The 25,163-nt window shown below is 36.4% G+C and overlaps 1 protein-coding gene and 1 pseudogene across 4 annotated transcripts in view; one reads left to right on the top strand and one right to left on the bottom strand.

Moving 5' to 3' along the window:
- Window positions 1–224: 224 nt before the first annotated feature.
- The window catches only part of CNOT10 (CCR4-NOT transcription complex subunit 10), a 58,163-nt gene continuing 33,224 nt past the window's right edge, over window positions 225–25,163 (bottom strand). For 2 of the 4 annotated variants that reach the window (XM_006905722.1, XM_025039203.1), the window contains 9 exons: window positions 23,909–24,030; window positions 22,499–22,675; window positions 21,691–21,771; window positions 9,055–9,168; window positions 5,885–6,015; window positions 5,275–5,310; window positions 4,949–5,076; window positions 1,653–1,728; window positions 225–682 (listed from right to left, as the gene is read on the bottom strand). In XM_006905722.1, the coding sequence (XP_006905784.1) occupies window positions 531–682; window positions 1,653–1,728; window positions 4,949–5,076; window positions 5,275–5,310; window positions 5,885–6,015; window positions 9,055–9,168; window positions 21,691–21,771; window positions 22,499–22,675; window positions 23,909–24,030 (1,017 nt within the window). In that variant the 3' untranslated portion in view covers window positions 225–530. Of the gene's footprint in view, window positions 683–1,652; window positions 1,729–1,782; window positions 2,931–4,948; window positions 5,077–5,274; window positions 5,311–5,884; window positions 6,016–9,054; window positions 9,169–21,690; window positions 21,772–22,498; window positions 22,676–23,908; window positions 24,031–25,163 lie in introns of those variants that run through there. The other 2 variants (XM_006905723.3, XM_025039201.1) reach the window with 2 other exon arrangements.
- Window positions 6,070–6,188, top strand: LOC112470317 (annotated as a pseudogene).

Raw genomic sequence — 25,163 nt, 5'->3', positions numbered from 1 at the left:
TCTCTTCATACCCCAATCTTACTAGCCCTTTGGGTTTTAGTACACATTTCCTGGCCCTGTTAGTCATAACTAGGCATAAAACATATCTGCTTCCAGGTCAGCTTCTGGATGGCCTTCACATCTACTGCTCATGTTCTCTCAATTTTAAAAACTTTAACACTAAATCTCCAATGCCAAAATACTCTAACAGTTGCAAAAAAGACAAAATATATTATACAAGACTGTTCTGATAAGATCGTGTTTTAATTGCCTATGACATAGATATATTACATAATGGCTCAAAATTAATAGTCTAGCAAAGATTAAAGAAAATCAGATGAAAGTGAGTTTGTGAATCCTTAATCTTGAGTAAGCTTCCAGCAAAAAAAAAAAAATAATAAAATAAAATCAAGGGTTAGAATCATTTTAAATTGTATCTTCAAAACTAGCACCCTTCGCCATCTGTCTTTTATTCATTTTGCTGTGTTACAACTAAAAAGGCCCATAAATACTCCCCTGGGTCTCAGATAACAGTTTTCCAAGAGCAAATATCACTTCCTCTGTACAGTGAAAGCTGGCATTTGGATGGGCTGGATCGGGTGGACAGGCTGAAACACTGGCTTCTTTCTCATTTCAGAGAGTGTTTTCACTGTAGGGAGCAGCTGATTCCTTTTGATGATCTGTAAGGCCAGCTGGGTATTACCTACAAAAACACTTCTCGTTAAAAAAAAAAGCATACAACAATACCACTACATACAAAGCAAGCCATCAAAATCCTGCAAGGAAGGTAAAAGATGATCTAGAAAAGCAGTGGTCAGCAACCTTTGCTACACGCTGGAATCACATAATGCCTCCATCCCATCCCTGGAAATTCTGATTTAAGAGATATAGGGTGTGACGCGGGCAACGGGATTGTTCAAAGCTCCCTAATGATTCTAAGGTATAGCTCAGGTTAAGAACTTGTCTACAGGCAGACTACACGAAAGGATCTAGAACTATGTACTAATCCCAATACGACTTTCAAGAAGCCAAGGCCTGCTGGGTGCCAGGCACTTAACGTCACTTCTTCAGCTATAAAAAGAGAGCCTTGTAAGGATTCCCGTGATCCACAACAAGGTATAACATTCAATTCTTAATATTTCTGTCTCTTCTAATTTCTCCCATTCACATCTCTTTCTACGTCACGCTATCTTTTACATAGGGCCCATGGGCTTTCTTCTAGTAAGCCACATCCTGGAGGCTGTATATGCCCCAGAGGTATAACCTGGATTTAGGGTAGGATAATATAATTTTCAGCAAGTACTGGCTTACTCTGTAAAACTCATTAATGATAACTGTGTTCAAAACACTCTAGTGTTCAACTCAGAGCAACTGGCATTCTGAGTCATGTTCTCAATTAGAGTCTTTTGGCTGCCTAAGAGAAAGGTTAATTAGTAGGTATTAATTATAATTAAGTGTCAGAAGTTATGCTATTCTGCATTTTCACAGATAAAAGGAAATATGCTTAACTTGCAAGAAGTAGAAATTTGTAAGATACCAACAAGTTCCCAGCTACACTTTTGTTTAGAAGAATTTGATGGGTAATGTCTTCAAGGAAGGCAAAGGCTCCAATCTGAAGAGAAAAGGGAGATGCCAAAAATCTCGGGCTCTTTGAAGAGGGGAGAATCACTTACCATTCTGCAGTTCGAGGTAGACCGCCAGTAAGATGGCTTCCGGAGGTACCTCTTTAGGATGGATCATTGAAGCCGCCTTTGCTCAAAACAAAAGAAAAGACATCCATGAAACCAACAGCTTAAGATACAAACTCCAAGTAATGCCCCCCGCCCCCCAAAAAAGAGTATGTCAGCCTACCAATGAAAGTTAGCAAACTTACTCAGGCTCATTCCCACATGACCCCCTAGGGACGACTACAGTTCTGCTCTGGTGGCCCTTGGGTGTCTTTGTCGTGATCCCTACCGATGAAACTCGACATGCAATTTTTAGTCAAGTATTTATTTCGCTTGCCTAATCCATAATGAGTTCTTCATGGAGGAAAGCTTTCCTCCCTCTTGGTTTCCATCTGCCTGGCGTAGTTCTTTTCTCTCCTGGCTAGTTCGGTTTTGAGATGGGCGATCAGACACTGCTGATTCTTTGCTCCAGTCAACGTCCAAGTCTGCTGGTGGCCTGCCACCACAGATACAGTCGCACTTGTATTAAAATCTGCAGCCCGTTCCTTTTCCTAAGTAACAACTCAGTACTGTAACCTGCACGTTCCCAATGTCAGCAATAAGAATTCAAACTTAAAAGGATGGTGATACGGGAAAAAAAAGTACAACTAAACATATTAGATGTCTCTATTCTTAAGGCCTAAAACAGTACAATTTAGTCAAATAAAATAATTTGTTTAGGCAACATGCTGTCCTTTCCTAGATCTGAGAGGCATGTCACCGGCCACCAGTTTCTCTCTGATTTAGTCCCGAGAAAGGTAAGCCTGGACCGCTCTGGTCAGAGGTGCTGAGGTGACAGGTTCACTTCCTCAGTCCGGGCCTCTCCTGGCTGCAGCCTTTCCTCACCTTACTCTCCAATCGGATTTCCCCACTCGGTTCCAGGCGCTCACGCTTCCAGACCACTTTGCTCCTTCCCGTTATCTAAGCAAAGATTGTACTTCTACCAGGGGTGGGTGTGAGGGCAAGATAGGGACCTACCCTGATAACAAACAGGCATGCAAGTAACTAATAATCCAAATGTACTTAAATGTTAGGGAGACAGGAAAGAGCATGTATTGTGAATGTGGAGAGAAAGAAACAAGAGTTTCTTTCAACGGGGAGTTTTGCAGCAAGGGGAGCCCACCGTAGTCCTTTCGGGGTCGGTATCTGATAGGCAGAGTGGGAGCGAGGGCTTTGCGGGCTGAGGTGGGAACACGGAGGATGTCTGAGGGCCGGACACCTGCCCAAGGTCAGTTCCTGGCAGCACTAGAAGAAATCACGGACTCATGGGGATTCCGTCCAGAGCACACGCCCCTAAGTTCCCCATGAGGGAAGAAGGGAGTCTTTCATTCCTCTTACCACATCACTAAGGTGTAATAACTCAGTTCAGAAAATGAGATTTTATACCTTTGGCCTAGCTTTCTACAGGCAAGATCACTGTTACAGCATTTTGTGAACATTAAAATCTCCATTTTCCCTCCAAGTGGCAAGTTAACACAGGTCATTTGTCGTTCTTTGCACTGACCACCGTCTGGAGCTTTTTCTATTCTGAGACTTAATGGTCTTTTGCTTACGAGCCGTTCAGAATGGTCAGCGGTGGGCAGGCAACCTCCGAAACATCTACGTGGGAGCCCTTTCCAACTCTTCACATCATTGTTCTGCCCTCCCAGGCGCGGTAGGCCTCCCAATTAACAAAGGTCCAGCCATTGGATTAACCTAAAAACCAAGGGACCAAAACAAAACCCCCTTCAGACCCTGAGCCAGGCCTGACCCCATCTGTCTCTCCCAGCATGGCAGCTGCCACGGCCACCTGCTGCATGAGAACCTGAGCTAGACCGGACATGCTGTAACTGTGGACCAAAAGCCCTGTTCGCTACAGTCACTGAGGTCCATGGCACTTTCAGAAGAGCTGTTAAATGCCCTCATCTTTCCACTGAGAACAGTGAAATGTCCGAACTCTCACCCAATTAACTCCTGTACTCAACTCCTAGATAATACCAAACGTGTCTCCCTGGACAGTCCAGCACTTAACTTTTCTGATTTTGGATCAGGAATGCTGACCGGATGTCACTAAGTTCACTAAACATCACTCGCGGTTATTTTCCACATGGTAAGTAAGCTTCATCGTTGCTAGATACAAGGTGGCTTTCACAGGAAGCAAATTTCTAGAAGCTACCATATCTCCTGAGAATAGGTTTAATTTCAATTTCAGTTACTCAAACATATGAGGATGTGGGCTCTCTCATGTGCTGCTGGTAAATATGCCATGTGACAGACACTTTCTATATCACAGAAATCTTAACATTCTGCATACCCTCTGACCTTGTGATTTCCTTTTCAGGAAGGTGTTTCCTCACTGTGAGCTCCATGGGGGCAGGGTTGGATCATGCCCACTTATTTACTTATTCTCACAGCTGAGCACAGAAGTAAGTACTCTATTGATACCTGCCGATTTTAATGTCCTTTGGAGGAATTATCCCTTTCCGATTCTGTGAAATCCCTCTGGGACTACCAACAGTGGGACTTGTTGCCTCACTACAGGTAAGGGCTCATGCCCACGACTGGTCCAGGGAAGAGGAGGTGACCTAAGAAACCCGATCAGATGCTTCCTTGAGACCAGCTGATGAGGCACCATTTCAGTGGTAGAATTCCAAGGTCTATTTTAGTTATACATTGCTAGTATGTGGAGTTTACTTGGTATTGGCTTCCTGAATCCTGTCTTTCTGAAAAGTCTACCTGTAATTTAACTTTTTGAATAGATACAGATCCACACAACTCAAAATTAAAATGTATACGAGTATCTAGTGAAAAGTTCCCCATTTTAGTGCTCTAGCCACAAGGTACTTATCCTGCCGCCCCTGAAACCAATGTTAGCAGTTTCTGGTGTGTCCTTTCAGAGATCTTTATGCATCTACAGGATTACAGAGAAACTGTTTTACAGTTGTCTCATTTCACTTAATAATATGCTGTGGATGTCTTCTCATTTTAGTACAGTTTATAGCTGCATTGTTTTTAAGTATATGGATGTACCATTATTTAAGTGGTCCCTTATTTAGATGGTTTCCAATCTTCAGAAATTTTTATTAAGATCATCAGAAGAAATTTCTCCACTAGGTTCATTAGAAATACTGATCAGCTGTTTACCTTGCAAGAATACTTTTAAGTTTGGAAAAGTAATATTCCAATGTTTAATAAAGTGACCAAAAGCCTCAAACAAAATAACGAAACCCATACTCCACATCCTTTGCTGGCTGCTTTATAAGCGGACTTGACTCTAGCCTCACCTGATGCAGACACTTTCGGGCTTTGTCATATTCGCTCCTCAGGCAGTAGGCACTGCCCAGGTTGAACAGCATCACGGTCCTGGCGGAGTTGACGGAACTGGGGTAGCACTGAGGGGCTCGCTTCCCAGCTGGGGAAGAAGAGCACAGACACTGGTGAAGAGGCTTGGCCAAGGGCAAGGGAGCAACCCAATCCACCGCCTCCAGGAGCTACTCAGAATGAAGCACAGCACTGCTCCTCAGGCTGACAAATGAAGGACACAGAAGGCTTGAGTCTAAATCTTTGAGACGCTGGCCAAGCTAAAGTATTTGCAAAAGTTCTCACTTACAGGATTCCATTGCTTCATTTTCTCCTTTGTCTGATCCTACAAAGACATGAAAATAGATCTGAGGCAGGAAAATAGAGTATATATTCTAAAAACCTAATTTTCTTTATGAAATGGAAATCTAATATCAAGGCAATTGTCACGGTATTTACTTTTCTTGTAGTAAAGGTTCTGTTGGAAGACATCAGAATGCTATCACCACCTACCACTCAATGCCTGAGAAATAACCTTGAATAAAGTGAATGTCAGTCTCACTCCCTTAAAAAAACTTAGCCACAATTTAAAACTGACTTTTGTATACAGTATTTCACTTTCCTCTGGATTGTGGAATCTCCCTAAAAAGAAAAATACAGTAGGAGAATCAAAATGAATTGTTCTAACACTATCAGCCTTTCAAAATGGAGAATTTAGAGCATGTGATAACCAACTTCTAGATCTACTCAGCAATTACTGCTCAACGATATTACAAAGTAAGTACAGCCAAAAATGGAGACAGCCGATCTAAAACTTCCTTCCCTCCGCAACTGTGCCCTTAAATTTCCACACATCCTGAGTGACGACAGGAAGGCAGTGGAAATGGTGACCAGTTCTGATCAAATGTGTCCTCATTAACCTTGGTCCTGCTCATTTGAAGAGATCCCTAAGGAGACATCAGTGACATTCTCCGGGTTCAAGTGAGTAATGGCATCGGATATTCTGTCCAGAGAGATGAGGGCTTCTGCAGCATATAAGTGGCCCAAAAACCTAAAATGAAACAAAGATTTCAAATTGAAAAGTAGGTTAACAAAAATACAGGATGTCTATAGCCGTGCCATCCTGAACGAGCCCGATCCCGTCTGATCTTGGAAGCTAAGCAGGGTCGGGCCTGGTTAGTACTTGGATGGGAGACCACCTAGGAAGACCAGGTGCTGTAGGTGCGAAGAATGAATGTGTTGTTTTCCCATCAACCAAGGGTTGCCTCACCTAAAAAAATTTAAAATAAATAAATAAATAAAATGACCACTTAAAAAAAATACATGGTGTATAATAAGATTTGGTGTGTGTTTCACACATTTCAAGTCCTTTATAAACTTGGGTTTCTAAGTTTATAAACTTATATCAATTAAGAGTCACTTAAATTTTATCTCTTTAAAACTATCTTAAAATATACGATAATTATTTTTATATTAGTTAAGTCAGAACAAACTACACCTATCATTTAAGAAAGTAGTTCAAAATGGCAAATTTATGTTGTTCTATTTACATGGAAAATAATAATAGGAGAAGGTAATGACACTCTAAAATAAGAGGCCAGTTCTGGGCTGGACGCCTATCGAGTGGAGCCTCAGTGGCAGAGTACTTTAGTTTCTGCTGCTGGGACAGTCAGAAGGCATCAGAGCGCCAGGCCACACTGAGACCAGATTTGGGCTGGATCAACTTAACTTCCATTCTAAAGGTTTCCTGCTTTTCAAATCATCTATTTTATGCCTACTACCGCGAGGGCAGATGCGCATCCTTCTAGCTTATGATAACCTGCTTCTTACTTTGAGCCATTTTCCCCATGATCATCTGATTGAGTTTTCAAAATTAAAACAGCTTAGACATATTATGCCCTTGCTCAAAATCTTAATAACTTTCTACATGAGAACAAAACAAAACTTTTACAGATTTAAAGCTCTCCACCATTTGGTCCCACTTTCCTAAATCCAGTCAATATTCACACTTCCCCAAAGATGATTCTTCTTACCAGACCATGTCCTGGGCAGAGCATACCCACTGCTCCCTTGTGGCCTTTCTTCTTGGGCTCAAAGTGAGGCCTCATCTGCATAAGCCAATATCTAACTCCTCCTTTTAAAGGACAAGCTCAGGTCTCACCTACTCTAGCTAGCCTGACTCAACTGAGTGACCACATGGATCTTGGGTTCTCAACGCTTAGGCTCTTTGCAGTTTGACCATTTTCTGAGATTTATGTACATTAATCATTTCAGACCTCTTTATTTCTTTATTAAGCAATTTCTTTCTTCTAACTAGCAGAGGCTGCTATGACCTTTCATTTTGTTTCTCTACCAAACACCCTAACAGAAATGACATTAAAAGAAAAAATAAACAGTAACTTAAAGTATAAGTTACTGTTGAAATAAGATATTTTAAAGATTCTGTTAAAGTAGTATTTACAAGCCAACAATCATCACAAACACAAACACATAAATTCAATGAACTACTTCAAATTGTTTTCTGTGAATTTACTTAAAACAATAAAATTTTTTTTTTAACCAAATGAAATGCCTTCATGACACCCAAAGCCCAGAAGTCCTTGGCTAGGTATATAAAGCAACAAGCAGTGGGGGTAAAGCTGCTACGACATTTAGGCTGCCAAAAGCCAAAAGACCTGCTTATCCTCATTAGAAGATAAAGAAACCAATGCTTAGTATAGAATGGTTAAAAGAATTAAAAGAGAAATTACCAGACATGGCTTGGCCAATCCCTCAGAAGTTAGCTAAGAAATCATATAACCTAAGAATTTTGTCTCTTTGACATTCAGAGGGAAGAAGCTGATAAATGAAGTTCAAAACCATCAAACAAATGCCAGGTGAAGAATCTACTTAGGATTATTTAAGAATAGTAATCACAATGTCGACCAAAGGATTTAAAAAGGCAGCAAAAATCTGTTTCATTTTCGCTAAAAAGAAAAAACGTTGCTCTAATAGTGGCCATGCACACTGCAATCTGAACACTGCAGTTCTAATGGTGAAGGCACCTGTAGTTCGTGACTGGTATCTCACAGAGCTACAGGTGAGGATGGAAGGCATCTTGGGGGCAACCCAACTGCCCTAACTAGAACTCAGGATCCCCCTAGGCTTGAAAATTAGAAAAGTTTTTCTCAAAGAAGAGCAAGAGTTCCCTTATATTTGAACTGTGACAGTGTCTAATACTAATGTTACTGGACGAACAAGGTATGTTTGGGAAACACTAGCCTGAAACAACCATAATCAGTGTTAATTTTAGATGCTTGTATATAAAGTAACACTTTTTTTTTAAAGACAAAAATAATTAAACATTTACCAAATCATTCCTCACAGTATAAAATCACAATTCCAAGCATTGTATGTTATACATAAAGACCACTAAAAGGAAAAAAAAGTAGTTATATTTTGGAGATTATAAGGATATACCCACAGGCTGAATGAAAAAAAAAACAACTGCATAATATTACGCAGAGTATGTGGCTTTGGATAAAATTTCCAGCATGAGCATCATATGAAGATTTAAAGCATGCTGTCACTTACTCAATTCCATAAAAGAAAAGATGATGTGCTTTTGAAAATTTTAGCATTTAAAGAGGCATTTGAAGAGTTTAAATAAAACTCATGTACTCAGGTACAGTAGTTTTGGAAAAATAATCTTATCTGTCTATTTAAATCGCATTTCTCAAAGTAGATTCATCATGATGACCGAACTCCTTTTTTTGTGAGTGTTCTGAAGACTCATCTTATTTGGAGGCTAGTATGTGATCCTATGCTCCAGTGATGTGTTCTAGTCAAACCTAGGAGCAGACACCAGAGTCCAAAGTTTCTGCCTCCTAATCTTTACTGTGGCAAATGCCATTTCCATTAATCCTTGAAGTAAAGTGAAAAAATTTCACTATCAAATGAAATTACCAAATCAAAAATTTTCTTAATCAGTTGCTTTCCCTAGACAATATCTATTCCACAGGGGGAGTAAAAAGAAGCAACATGAACCACAAACTAACTGAAAACCTCTAAACAAAACAAACCAGGGACACACAGGGCAAGTCACACTTACTTAAGAGATCCTGACAGCTTGGGCTGCTGAAGAAGTTTATCTGCGTGATTCAAAGCCATAAGGTTATCACCCAAAGCCAGAGCCACGTAAGCACTACAGGCCAGTATGGAGCATCTGGAACACAAAAGGGAAGGGCCGAAAACCTGAGTAACAATATTGACAATGGTTATATTTGTTAAATAGGAAAGAATGCCCTAATTATAATTGTGACAATTTGGACACCAGGAAAGAAAGGAAGCGACAATACTAATGGTAAGAATTAGAATGATGTACAAAACTACCATCTGAAGCACAGTATAGCTATTTACCTAAAGCATCTTTAGCTTCCATCCAACTGACCCTCATCTCCAACAAATTAACCAAATGGAGTTACAATATATATTTAGCCTGTAAAAAAATAATGTAGTTAATGGCCTAGTGAGAACTTACTTCCATAGAACATGTCTTTCAATATCCTAGAACTAAAGCTATATAAGCAGATGTGATTCTTCCTACACACATTTGTGATTTTGCTATGAAACACAACTTACTAAAAACCCATTTAACTTAGCTACTGTAAAGGGATCTTCTCTGAGCCTATTAAGAAGTCTATAGTTCCTGCTCAGTGACATTATCGAGAGTAACTAAAAGAATTTCAGTCACATAGCTACTATTATCCTAAAGGAATATTCAAGAGAAAAACCAGGCTAAATAAATACATATGAAGACAAAAAATTTAAGTTACACTAATTTTGCTAAGTTGGGTTGGAAACCTAAATTTCTGTTTGGTTTTCTACTTAACAGGCAGCTCATTTAAAACAGGTCTAGCTAAAGACTTGACACTAATAGATCACTTGAATGTTAAACAACCGCTCCACAAAGCAATCTTAAAATAAACCCTTGTCAAATAGAAATGCGGTCTGAATGGCCGGCTACAAACGACCTGACTTAGATACAGGATTTTGAGATATGTTTACAAATTACGATACATATGTATATCATTAAGTGCATTTGGGTTGTAATTTCAGTCTAAGGAAGAATGTACTCATCAAATCACCACAGAGTTTTCTAACACTCTGAAATCCTCTGACTAGAAATGGCTCTTCCAGTCAAAGCACAGCTGGGCCAGCTTCAGGGGTACTCTGCTGTCTCCTCTTCACTGGCTCACCCCTGGTTGCTAGAACCTTAAACATTATTCACTAAAGGAAAAGTAGCCCCTCAATGTCTAGCAACACAGAAGAGTAGACAGGTCCTAGAAAAGGCAAAAGGAAATTGAGATTTATGGCCTTAGGCTACAATGGTAGGGCTGAAAGGCTGTCTAATGTGGTTTCTTGTTTTATTAATGTAGAAACTGAGATTCAAAGTAATTAAATATACTATTCTCCAGGTTAGAGTGTATGATTAGAGTCAGGCTAACACTCGACACTGTGGACTCCCAACTCACTGCTCTTCCCATCCTATTCCACTGCTTCTCTATCAAGTCAGAAGATTGCCCTAAAAATAACGGAGAAAGATTACATTATGATTTTTCTAATGTATACGTAAGTGTGCATACACATGTAATCTAACCTGTCTTTTTAAAAAGGAAGAAAACAGAGTTTAATCCAAACATTAGAAGTTTAAATCTTGTTTCTGAGCACCCTGTTCATAGGAGTGTAATTGAAGAGCAGGCAGGTAGTGAGCGTCATTTCCAAAGAGATTTTTCCTGACAAGCCTACAGTCAAGCGCTGGTCACCAGCAAGACCATCCTGTGGCCGCAGCCATGGGGCGAGTCCTCTCTCTGACAGAAGGCTCGGAGGCCCAAAGGAGGGAGGCACTGGCTGGTTACCTCCCATTTTCAGAAGCACTTCAGTGGTTAGCTCCTGTAGTGAGATTAGGGTAATTTAATTTCCTGTTTGGGCTTATTTGTAGTTCTTATTTTTAAACGGCACTGAACATTTACTTATCAGCCAAGTATCTATTGCTCATGAAGAATAAGAAAGGCTTTTAAAGCCCTGGGGCCGGTTTCCAGGGGCCCAAGAAGACCATCCAGTCCGGGCCTGTATGAATGACAATCACAAAGTTTAATATCCATTTTCATTTGTGATGTTGTCAAAGATGGGGGGCAAAATTATAAGCTCATTAAAAGCAGAAGCCCACATCTTTTGTTTCCAGCACCAAGACAACATACAGCAATTTCTCGCCACCTGCTGTAGGTGTTTATCAGGTATTCGTTGAGGATCACAGTTTCAATGTTTTAAATTTACTTCTCCAGCACCCAGACCTCCAACCTGTCCTTCTGGTAGGCCACCTAGCTGACCAAGTGGACTCCCTCTCGGCTCCCACAGATAGGGGCATCTCCCTGAGTACGCGAGGTCCTAGATCCAGGACGAGTCTCACCTCAGGCAGGCTTGCTGGGAAAAGCCTGCCCTGGCCTCTCCCGACAGTAGGGGGGCTATTACTGCTCCAGCCCACTGTCAAGCCCACTTTGGGTCCAGAAATCAGTCATGTAAGATTGGCAGCAGGATTCTGTTTCCCAGGAAGTCCAAACTATAATTATGTACAAGGTAAAAATCTGTTTTCCTCAACTCTAGCCTCTTTTCCCATAAGATATTGTATCAAATCACAGCAGGGTAATAGATTTGAATGATAAAACAACCTTTCTATCAAAAATACTTAAATATGTGAATACAAGACTTTAAGGTTGGCATTCTGATCGAGACACATCAGGATTAAGCAAGTCTCATTGCATGAAACTCAAACTAACCTTTATGCTCCTCTTCGTACAATTTACCCCAACTTACCTCTCATCACCTTCTCACTCATGCTCCTTTTCCTCTTAGAAAATAATACTGCACTCTGCATAATTCGCACAGACTGGTGACACTAGAAACATGCATTATCTACTAAACCCCTGGAGAAATCACTTTACTTTTGATAGCTGCTACTTAAAATAGTGACCTCCCCCCACTACTTCCTCGAGTCACTGTCCAATCTGCTTTGCCAAGCGCTCAGTGGATCTGACAGTTCAGCAGACTGGAAGGAGTATACCTCAAGGGAAGAGACACACTAGCCTCTCCCCCCTGTGGAGGATCTGACACAAGTCCACACTCTCTCCCTCACATGTGGGAGGAGCTGGCTCTAGGTCCACAGAATGCCAACCCTTGGAAATGAAAAGAATGAAAAAGACGAAGAAGGAAGGAAAGGTAAAAAAATGAAAAACAGAAAACAGAAAAACTTTTCTTAAAGCACCAAATTACAGCAACAAGCTATACGAGATTGGGCATTAAAATGTGTCATGCCATCTACTCTGAATTACATGACTCTAAATCAAGTATCTGAAATAGTTTAACCTTTATTAAAAGAGGTTAAAACGGGTAAATCTAGTAAGTTACCATTTGTCAAAGAAAAATAAATTTATAGAGCAACTTCTTAGCAAACATTACTTGAAAAACTGGAGGCAAAAATCCAATAAGGGAATTTTTTCCAACAAACTGAATATGGTATTGGGTTTTAAAATTCCAAAAGAAAGTATTTCAGTCTTTGTCCATTTATTTATAACCATCTAGAAAATGTTAAACTTGTTAACTTTCAACTCTTAAGAAAATGTAAAAGCTATATTAGATAAGTTTTTCACTTTGTGTCTTCTGTAAACATTTTGCTTTCTAATAACAGTTCTATGCAAAAAGAATCTTACTGACAAACACACCCAGAACCAACACAAAGAGAAGCCCAGCACAAAGAAAATGAAAAGTTTTCTCTTTAACAAAATCTAGTATCTCAGCGAACCCAGCCCTAGCCCAGGCAGCAAATAAAATGCAGAAAGTCACAGATGTGGCATTTTATACACGGCCTTAGGATCATCCAATCCAATTTACTTATTTGACAGAGAAGTAAGGTCCAGAGGGCTTAAATGATTTGTCTAACGTCAGCAGTGGCCCCGTGGGGTTTCCACAGCGGCAGACCACTGAAGAATTATTCTAACCCTAACCTATGATCAATCTGATCTCCAGTTCATCTAAATGAATCATGAGATGCAGATGTGAATCATGCCAATGTGAAAACAAACTGCTGATACCATAAAGGAAATGTCATACAGGCAGGTTCCTTGTTTGGTAAAGTTTATTAGGTAGACAAGTTTTAGGATGACCACACTCAGTTATAAGACTGAAATAGGGCTGGGTCTCTAACAAGAGCAATGGGAGATTCAAAAGATTATTAGCCATAGTCCTGTTTTAGGTATGTCTCACAAGCTACGATAAACCATTTGGCTGATACCAAAAGAAATATGATTCCTTAAGTACACTAAAACTGTCTATATTTATGTTATCAACCATTTGTTTGATTCATCATCTTTTATAAACATTGGGGCATGGGAGGTCCCTTTTAACTGAATGGGAAAATAATTCACAGAGTGTCACATCAGGGTCTAAATGAACTAATTTATAACTGTGAAATAACTTAACTGGAATTAATTAAATTTGGTCTGAATATTTCTTTTTATCTGTTCTGAGCCTCTTATTAGAAAAATGAAATTTCATTTTTATTTTGTATGCTTTTTCTTATTAGAAAAATGAAATTTCATTTTTATTGTGTATGCTTTCATTTTAATTTCTCATACAGACACTTCTCATGTTGGCCTCAATATTATTTTCTTCCCTTTTCCAGTTCCGTTATACTCTTTTCCAGGTTCTACAGCAGCCTCCACTTCAGTTTTAGAAATTAAAATTTCAGCTAATAATACAATCTCAGAATGAATAACAAAGATTCCTATAACATGAAACATGGAAGACTTAGTACATACCCAGGACAGTTATTTTAACTATGATACAACCATGAAAAGTTAATATGTGACTAATTCTATGAACTCATTATTAATATAATACCAATCTGCAGAAGAATTAAGTTGAGCTCTTACCTCATACCATATCTAAAATTTAACTCAAAATGGATCAGGTCAAAGACATAAATGTAAGCCTTAAAACTATAAAACTCTTAGAAGAAAACTTAGGGAGTAAATTCTCATAACCTTGGATTTGGTAAAAGAGTCTTAGATATGACATGAAAGGTACAATCAAATAAAGAAAAAACAGATAAACTGAATTTCATCAAAATGAAAAACTTCTAAGATTCAAAGGACACCCTCAAAAAATTCTAAAGACCCAGAGAATGAGAAAAAATACTTGCAAATCATATATCTGATTAAGAGTCTTGAATCTAGAACATATAAAGAACTCTTATAACTCAAAAACAAAAATAACCCAATTAAAAAGTAGGCAAAGATCTGAATAAACATTTCTCCAGGGAAGATATATGAATGCCCAATACACACAGAATAACAATGCTTTACATCATTATTCTTAAAGAAAATGCAAATCGAAGCCACAAGGGGTTTTAAAATTTCAAGAGAAATTTTGATATTTCACATCCACTACAAGGTATAATAAAAAAGATGGCTAATAACAAGTGTTGGTGAGGATATGAAAATACAGGAACCCTCATACACTGCTGGTGGAATTATAAAATGGTACAGTCACTTTTAAAAAGTCTGACAATTCCTCAAATGATTAAGCAGAATTACTATATGACCCAGCAATTCTACTTCTAGGTATACATCCAAGAAAAATAAAAACTTGCCTACACAAAAACCTTGTATATGAATGTTTACAGCATTGTTCTAACAGCCTGAAGATGGAAACAATCCAAATGTTCACCAATGAATGAAATAATTAACAATATATGGCATATCCATACAATGAAATATTTGGCAATAAAAAGGAATAAAATATGATACATGCTACAACTTGGATGAATCTTGAAAACATTATCTTAAGTGAAAAAATCCACATAGTATATGATTCCACTCATACAAAAGTCTAAAATAGGAAAATCTATGAAGTAGATAAATTAGGACTGAGGACTGAGGGCAAAGGGGTGACAGCTAAAAGGTACAGAGTTTCTTTTTGAAGTGATGAAAATGTTCAAAAATCGACCGTGGTGATGGTTGCACATATCTGTGAAGACACTAAAAACCACTGATTGTACACTTTAAATGGGTGAATTATATGGTGTGAATTATACATCAATAAAACTGTTTTAAAAATATAAGATATCGGGAGACGGTCAATAAAAGTTTAATTCTTTTTTTAAAAAAGAAAATCTTAAAAGTACACCCTTATAATATAATCACTGTATAAGAAAATCATTATCTCCAAATGCATGCAGCAACATTAATAATTAAATCAAAACATATGGCCAAATTATCAATCCTGCACAAGCTTCTATACTCTAAGATTCATTTGGACATTAGGCCTTTTAAAGATGAAAATTTTTAGGAGGAGCTATTCAGCGAAAATTTGTGGCATGTGAGAAAACTGGTGTAGTAACAATATTACACATTTGTAGAAATCATGTACTAACAAATCAAACACTTCAAACACAGCTCTAAAACCTTAGAACAGCACTCTCCAATAGCAATATAATCGAAAAAAAGAAAGAAAGAAATATAACTGGAGTCATATGTGCCATTTTAAATTTTCTAGTAGGCACATTAAAAACGGGCAAAACTAATTATATATATTTAAATTAATCCAAAATATCTAAAATATTTTAACATAAAATCAATATAAAAATTACTGAGATAGTTTACATTTTTGGGGTAGTAAGGTTTGCAATCCGGGTATCGTACACCTTTTACCAGGCACGTTTCATGTGCTCAGCAGCCACATGGGATGGGTGGATCTGGCAGTGGATACTGCAGCCTTAGAATCTAAGAAATACATGTTACAGGTAGAGGAGGTTTTTTTCAAATTTTCAATGTCATGCTACCTAATAAGTAATATGAAGGGAAACTGACCATTTATCAATCATTACTAGTAAAATTATATTTCCCAAAAGAATATATTTAGAATTATAGTAATTTTATAAAACTTTAAAATACGTTAAAAATTTTAAGTGAGGCATAATTTATATACATTAAAATAAATCATTTTAAGTGTTGCGGTTTGATGAGTTTGAATATGTATTTGCAACCACCAACCTAATTAAGATACAGAACATTTCTTTCATCCCAGAATGATTTCTTCCAGTTAATTCCCCCAACCTCTGTTCTGAATTCTATCAATATAAATTATTTTTGTATAGTTTTTACCTGCCATATAAATGGTATAAATAGAATTGTACAGTATGTACCTTATATTAAGTAAAAGAAGAAACACAAAATGTTTTGAGATTCAAATCACATTGACTTGGGGATCAGTAATTTGTTCCTTTTTATGGCTGTGTAGTACTCCAATAAAGAGAACAGACTACAATTTGGTTATCCATTCTCCTATTGATGGATACCCGGGTTGTATCTTGCTTTTGTCTACCATGAGTAAAGCTGCCATGAAATTCTTGTGTGGACAAGTTTTCAGTCCTCTTGTGTAAATGCCTAGAAACAGAATCCACCTATTATTTTATAAACTTAAAATCAGAGCACTGATTTAATTCAAAGCTGCAGAACACGTGTATGTGCTTTCCTAAATGAATGAAACCGATGGCTTTGCAGAGGTCTGAGTGGTTCAGAACTGAAGCAACATTCTAACAGTGTCATTATACATATACCTTTCCTGATCCACTGTATAGTACCTCTACATTCATCTGAGCCTCAGAATTAAAGAGCACACTCTAACTATTTAGTTAATTTCTGAGACATTTTCCTGATCTGGGGACAAATTTCTGTTTTAATTATGAAAATATTTTTCTGAAACCTACCTGGATTTTAATGGAGACTCTCACAACTGCTTCAGGTGTCATATGCCCTCTGAAAACTACTTGTCACCTGGTCAGGATGAATATTTTTTGGAGCCATCTTCATTTATGTATAAATGAGAAAAAACTGAAAACACTCAAGAGGCGGTGAACCCATACCATAAGAAGTGGCTATCAGAACAATCGTGATAATTTACTGCATATTAGTTATGCTGGAAATAGGAAATGAGGTTTTGCATTGGTGTCTTGGGTATCATAGAGCACAAGAGGTCAAATATTACAGTCCATAAAAACCAAACTACACACCAGTCACTCACATTTCCAGTCACATTAAATAATTCAGGTCAGAAATCGAGGCAATCTCTACAAATTCCGCAGTCTTAACACAACCAACGTGCTCGGGCCCCTTCCCTCCAGAGAAGACAGCTGGCTCCCGCCACAAAACTGCCCTTTAACACACGCGACTGCACCGTGAGCTTTTATGGCTTTAAAAATTACGACACGAATCTTTTACGACTCCTTCCCCTGCACCATTTGTCTCCGCGTTACCATTACTACTGTCGTGCACAGCAGTTCTTTTTATAAATCTACCCTGAGGCTCCTTCCATCTTGTTCCATTTCCTTTCTCCCATCTGCTCCATAAGAAAAAAAGGTTAATATGTACCAGGAACCCATCTTCGCCCCACTTTATGATGCTGGAACTCCCTATGGAGATCCTTCGCTCCTTCCCACAAACACAGGGAAGTAATTTTCTTTTCTCTGAAAATCACCAATCCTCCTACTAGAACATGTGAAAAGCAAAGAGTTATGCCATGAAAAATACAAAACTCTTAGAGAAGTATGCCACTCTGTGCATACTCTTCCCTCTAATGTCATTTTGAGAATATAAAGTTAATTTGCACAACTCTGCAGCTGTTCAACCATTATGGGACAATATACTTCTTAAATTGCATGCATAAATTCAGCAATCCTAAGATCAGTACTCATTCAAATAAATCTAAAAATTAAATCAATGTTTTCTCATTCGGAAAAAATATCTATTCAGATCCTCTGCCCATTTTTAAATCTTTCTTAAATTAATTAATTTATTTATTTTTATGGTAACATTGGTTAATGAAATCTGGCAATTTTCATCTGCACATTTTAATAGTAAGGCATATATATATATACTTACATTGTGTGTTGAGTTCCCATAGTTAGATTCCTTTCTGTCACCACATATTTGACCCCTTATACCCTATTTACCTCCCCTCTCCCTAAATCAAGTTTTAAAATGGTTTCAAATACCTTCTTAAGGAGCCCCTTTAAAAATTATGTAAAATGATATTCACTGCAGCATGATTTGTAATAGCAAAGACTGAAACATTATAAACAACTATATATAAAAGAATGTTAAATAAGTTATGTGCTATCCATATAACACAATTTTACGCTATTAGGAAAACAGAGATCTGCACCAATATCAAATAATCTCTAAAGATACACAGTATTGTCAAATGGGAAAAATGAGGAATAGAGCAATGTGAACACTATGCAACTGGTAGCGTAAAAAACTCCCCACCCTATATACATATGCAGGCACAAGAAGTGTCACTGGAAGGACATATCACATACTGGTCAGTGGCTACCCCTCAGGGGATAGGACAAGATTTACTTTATACTAAAACAATAGGGATAGGACAAGATTTACTTTATACTATATAACCATTTGTACTATAACCATGCACAGCTTAACACGGGACACGTTCTGAGAAATGCATTATTAGGTGATTTCATCATTTGCGAACACCACAGAGTGCACTTACACAAACCTGGATGGTCTAGCCTACTACACACCTAGGCTAATTGGTACAGCCTCATGCTGTACCTAGGCTACAGGCGTGTTACTGCACAGCATGTTACTATATAAAACATGAGAATAAATCAAGCATAAGAGAAAATGATGCAATCAAAAGACATGGAAAACACAAGATGTGAGAGGCTGCTGCTGGCATAACATGGCATACTGTCTACAGCAAATTTTTTTTTTAGTAAGTCGAAAGACTACACTCTAATGATAAAAGAGTATAGTATAGTAAATACATAAACCAGTAACATAGTTGTTTATTATCAAGTATTATGTATTGTACATAACTTATGTGCTACATTTTTATATGGCTGGCAGTGCAGATTTGTTTATACCAGCATCACCACAAACACATGAAGAATGTGTTGTGCTATGAGTATCTTGTTTTGCCATTGTTTCGCTGGTAATTTGTCATAGTACTTTTATTTTCTTGCTACCTTATGATGCACACAAGAAATAAGAATTCAAGAAATTTGATTATAACTGAAGATAACTGAAAAAAAAATTAATTACCTTTGTTAAATTTGAAAAACCAAAACTTTCAAAACCTTAAACAACTAACTCCTCATTTCTAACTGCATTTGAGGTTTAAGATTTTCCTCCATATAATCAGAGGATTAATTCTTTCTTCCTGACAATAGGATACTGTGGGAAAGTGTGTGTGTGTCCATCCCAGTATAGAGACGGTATTACTGACAATAGGAATTTATCGTATACTTTCACAGAATTAAATGAAGAGATAAAAAGTTGCTGTTTTGCTGAGCAGGGTGCTTAGAGTGCTTAGAGTGCTGAGCAGGGTGCTTAGAGTGCTGAGCCCACAGACTGGCACATCTGCTGGCCAGTCTTTCTTCCAAAGACACTAGATATGTAAGGTGTGGTGTCACTGATATTAATGAAATATGTTCATTAAAAAAAAAAAACTAGAAAAAACAGATATCCAATAAAAAAATAAATATCAGTTACCACCATTTAAGGATAAGCACTATAAACGTTTTGATATAGAGCCCTCCAGATTTTTTTATACAAACAGAAATACATATTCCATTTTATAAAAATGTTTAGACATAAACATTTAAAACTGTTCAGACATAACATCTTAGCATTTTACAGTTGTTCCATTGCTTTACTTTGGAATTTAAATAAAGTTAATCAAATGAACTATACTATGAAAAATTATACAAAACAAGGCTAGATCCCTAATATATGTTTATATCAAATAAATTCAAGATGAAACAAACATTTAGATTGGTGATTGTGACAGTGTGACAGTGAAAATGCTAAAACACTGATAAGTTATTTTAAAAATATTAGAGGCAAGGACTTTCTTCTAAACATTGCATGAAATGAAAAAAGTTAAAAAATTGATAAATAAGATTATAAAACATGAACTGCAACTTTAAAACTAAATATCATAAACAATGTTACAAGACAAATGGTAAAAAACAATTTCCTTAATATGTAAGAACTCCTATAAAAATGAAAAGGATGAAAAACCCAATATGAAAATAGTAATTTCTACAAATAGAGGTTCATAGAAAAAGAATTATAGGTGATCAATATACCCTGGCATCAGAGTGAGCACCTTAAGCAGACTGAAAGAAATGAAAAATTTTAAAGTGAGGCCATTTTGCACTTACAAGAGTGATAAATTATCACAAGAAGAAACACCCCAAATCTCACCATCTAATAACTAACCTATTAATATAATTTTCTCTTAAGTGTTTGCCATCTGCTTTTTTGAGGGCAGTGCTTTTTTTTTTACCTGATTCCCCTGTACCTTACATAAGACTAGCACTAATGTCTGTGAATAAATGAAATACTTTCCAAAAGTAATGCATCGATATACAATGCTATCAGCAATACATAAACATTTTAACTGTACTCTCATCACTCTTTTGAACTTAATAGAGAAAAACATAAGAAAGAATGGCTCATACTTTCCATGTTAACTTGCACTCCTATTATTGAAATAATTCTTAAAAGTAATGCTGTATTATTAAGCCTAGTTCCAAAAATCATACAAAGAAGTAATGGTAAAAAATACCCCAAATTTGTTGAAAGATAATTTTACAAACTTAAAAAGTCAGCTAATCCAAGCAAGTAAAAACAAAGACTCATCATACTCTACCTGCTGAAGAACAATCTATTTTGACAGAGGGAAAAATGTCACCTACATACAATGACTGTGAATTTCTAATCAGAAACAATAGAGGCCAGAAGATAATGCAGTGACAACTTGAAAGAGCAGACTGAAAGGGGTGAGGACCCCACTACCAACCTAGAATTCTGTATTCAGTGAAAATATCCTCCAAGAATAAAGCTGAAACAGAAGCAATTCTAGATTAAAAAAGAAGAAAACCTAGCAAAACAAGTCCTGTACCATATGAAATGTTGAGGGGAGCTCTTCACAGAAGGGAAATGATACCTTAAGAAAACTAAAGTCATCAGGAAATGGTAATTATGTAGCTAAACATAAGACTACTGTGTTCCTTTTAATTTTTTTTAACATAAACATGACTGTTCAAAGCAAAAATAATGGGGCTTATAATGTATATAGACAAAAATATAACTTACCCAAACTAACAAAGATGAAATAGAAAATCTGAATAGCACTCATCTATTGAAGAATTTGAATTTATTATCAAAAATTTCCTACAAACAAAACCCTCGGTCAGATGGTTTCACTGGTGAATTCTATCAAACGTTGGAGGAAGAAATAATATTTATCTTATATAAACTCTTTCAGAAAATAGAGGAGGAAGTACTTCTCAACACATTTATATGTTCAGCATAACCCTGAAGCCAAAACCTGACCAAAGACATCACAAGGAAAAAAAAGTATGGACCAACCTTTCTCATGAAAACAGAAGCAAATATTCCTAACAAATATTAACTAACTGAATCCAACAATTTATTAAAAAGATAATACATTCTGACTAGTAGTTTTTGTCACAAGATTTAAAGGTTAGCTTAACATCTGACATTTAATCAATATAATTCATAATTTAACAGAATATGGGAGATTAAAAACAATGTGCTCGTTTCAATAGATGCAATGCTAATTTTGTTTAGATACTCACTTTAAGTTTTCTAATTCCTGTTTTCTTAATGGAGAAGAAGGTGGAGCTGGAATGAATTTATCTCCATCATGGCTTTTACTGCTAAATAAAGAAAGACTCTTAATTATGAAGAGCAACAAATAAACAATTAAATGTAAAATTTTGTTTTCCTATCTCTGCTCCCATGCAATTTTTTATGACAAAAGTGTAGAAGAGCCAAAACAATTAAATACGCTTAACTTGGTATCATTAACATGTTAAGCTATACTGAATATGAGTTTATTTTCCTCAGTACACAATACTGCATTTAAAAACCTAAATGAAAACAATATCTCTACTACACAAAGAAAACCACTCCGAGATTTTCACACATTTCTCATTCTTCTGATTGCCTTTTACCAACTACAGTAAAACATAACCCCTTGATGGAGGAAAAAAAAAATCCCACCATTTTGTTTCAAATTTTCTACATTAAACATATATTTCTATTATAATCAAGAAAAAATGCTGGGATGGGAGACTTGAGTTTAAAGGTGCCATGTATAAAAAGAACTTTTTATACATAAAATGGTGTTAGTTTTATTTATTACTAGATAGGCTTTCCCAATCTCTACAGATTAGTATAATATTTAATTTATACTAGAAAACTAGAAATATACAGAAATATTCTGGAGATTAGTGGTGAGCAGTTATTATCCAAATGTTGTTATTCAAAATAGAGGATTTTGGACATTCAGCTTGAAGATTTTAGGAATTCACGGAAAGGACAGAGGTTTACAAATAAAGTCCTGAAGGGATTTTGCCAGGAGGTTCTGAGAGGTCAAAATACCTGCAAGTTTCACTGCTTTCATTGCTCTCAGTGTTTCCACCTAGTTGATTACTGTTTTTAGACCCATTTTCCTGCTTTGGATCTTGCTGTTCTTCAGGTAAAAGCAACAAGGCATTTCTGAGACAAATGGCTGCAAACTCCATACTGGCTACAGGAATGGCTGAAGACTGTCCATCACTTAAAAGAACAAAACCAAGTTAGCTAAGTAAATAACATAATTATAAATAATACTTTTCTATCATGAAGAATAAAATCTATATAATAGTTAATGAAAACTCTGCCCTGTGATAGGTAGAAATTTTAATATAAGCAGTTACAAGAGAATGCTAAAAACCCAAATCCTAAATATTATATATAACGTATAAAAAGTATAGATCGCAAGTATATACATTGTACACATTGTATCTCTAGTAACAGGACCAAGGACGGGAGATAACTTGAAGGATATCTGTCAAATAAATGTTAATGTAATGGAGTTACAGACAAGAAAAATTATAATGAGGGCCAGGACAGGTATAATAACTAGAAACAAGGGAAGAAAGTAAATTTTCATACTGGAGCCTTGTTTTGGTTGATTTTTACTTTTGAGAATGCCTTTTTTTAAAAGTTTTCAAAATGTAGCATTATCTCTTATAATTTCATTGAGGTTTCATATAACTTTCTATTGGTTTGCTATATCAGACTGAGTCAGCTTTATTAGAAAAAAATAAAAATGTGAAAATTAGTAACAATTTTGAAATTGTAGAAAAGTGATGCTTTATCTTATTAAGCCTTTTTAAAAAATCTGTATTATAGTTGAAAAAATTAAGACTAAAAAATATTATGTGCTAGATACTATTTAAAACCTTTTGAAAAACTATAAACTGCAGTGAACAATTTTATTTTTTGGAAAAGGAAAAAAGCAGCAAATTTTTCACAAAGCCTACCACTTTAGAAATAACAACTCCAAATTGGAATCTTTATGCAAGATAAAAATGTTCGTATTTAAAAGTTGTTCAACAGAAGGTTCTTACATGTGACAACTTTATGTTGCTTTGGATGCTTTATGTATTCATACTTTTTTCTCTTAATACTAAGAATTAGCTTTAGGGACTATGAGAAAATACCTAAATGGAAAGTAACAATGATAAACTATAACGAGGAAACATCAAGATGCCCTCTTCTGGACATTCTGAATAATGGCACTGACCAGACCAGAGTTTAGGCCATCAACAATTTCCACACCCGTGGATGTAATAAACCAAAATCACTGTCAGATAACATTCACTACGGACCTATGCTGAAACAGCAATAAAACCTAGTTATAAAGTAGTTCCTCCTATGAAATAAATCTTAGCATATTTTTATATGTAAGTAACATTATGTGTAATAGTATTAAGTATATACACTTTCTCTTTGCAAAATACTTACTTATATACAGTGTTCTGTATGGACTGTGATGCCAGAACTATTTTACGATGATAGCCTTGACCAACAATAGACTGTACAATTCCTTTTTTACTTGGAAGACCTTTAGTTTCTTGTTCAGAAGTCTACAAAATACAAATAATCTCCAATGAATGAAATTGTAAAACGGGTTATGAAAAATGATTTAATGCCTTTCCAGTTGCTTTAAGAGAGTTCTTAAGGTCCATCAATGTGGAGTTTTTGGTGATACAGGTAATATATTCAGTATTGAAAAAGAGTACATGGGGTTCAAAGACATATGCTATATCTTATTAATGAGATAATTCTAATTAAAAAAAAAAAAAAAACAACTTAAGAATGACTCAAGCATTTAGTTAGAACAACTTTTTAGAACAGTCTAAACCCCAGGCACCATGCTGCGTATTATGGGTACTTTGACATCAGAGTGAAGAAGGGAGCCACAAACACAGTGAAAAAGAAGAGAAGCAGCTCCACTTCCTAAAACAGATCTTTTTCTTAATTGAAAGTATTTATTAAATTGCCAACAACATATAAACTCTAACAAGTTACATACATTAAGATCCACATGGGCACAATTCTTGCCTTCTAGGAAATGAAAATCTCCAAACTCTATAATCATTAAAATGAAAAATAAAAGCTACTTATATAGGGAGGGAAGAAGGAGAGTAAGGAAGGGAGAGGGAATTTTAGGATATTTTACTAAGATACATTATCTCACTATAGGAGCTTAATGCGGCCAATTTCATATATCTTCACCTTTCACTCTGCCTCTGATTTACCTGCATGTGGAATCTCAACTAATCATTTTACAACGTCATCCAGATTCTCATAAACAGCAACAAGCTGGAGCCAACCCATATAAACTTCCAGAGCTGCAAAAGTCTTTCTTTAAACACAGTGTTGCTGCAATGTTACTTAGTGCTCATTAATGTAACATTACAGCTGTGCTTCTACATATGACTTTTAATAAAACAAGGATTCACTGTATATTCATTTAAAAAAGAAAATATTACTTAATGCTTAAAAATACAGTAAAACTGCTCTGCTTGGAACTAATTTTGTGTCAAGGAGGAAGCCATACAATATTAACGAAAAATAAGAAAAAGTTGATATTCTGAACCATTATTGGAGAGACTTCCATTCTAATTTCTCTTCCCAGTGGTGGTGATAAATTTATAATGATTCATCCAGATCAGGGATCTCTTCCCTGATCTCCAAGGCCATGCAAGCTGATCAG

This window comes from Pteropus alecto, unplaced genomic scaffold, assembly GCF_000325575.1.
Source record: "Pteropus alecto unplaced genomic scaffold, ASM32557v1 scaffold10, whole genome shotgun sequence".
Taxonomy (NCBI): domain Eukaryota; kingdom Metazoa; phylum Chordata; class Mammalia; order Chiroptera; family Pteropodidae; genus Pteropus; species Pteropus alecto.
Note: the sequence above shows the minus strand (reverse complement) of the source record. Positions and strands in the feature narration are given on the sequence as shown.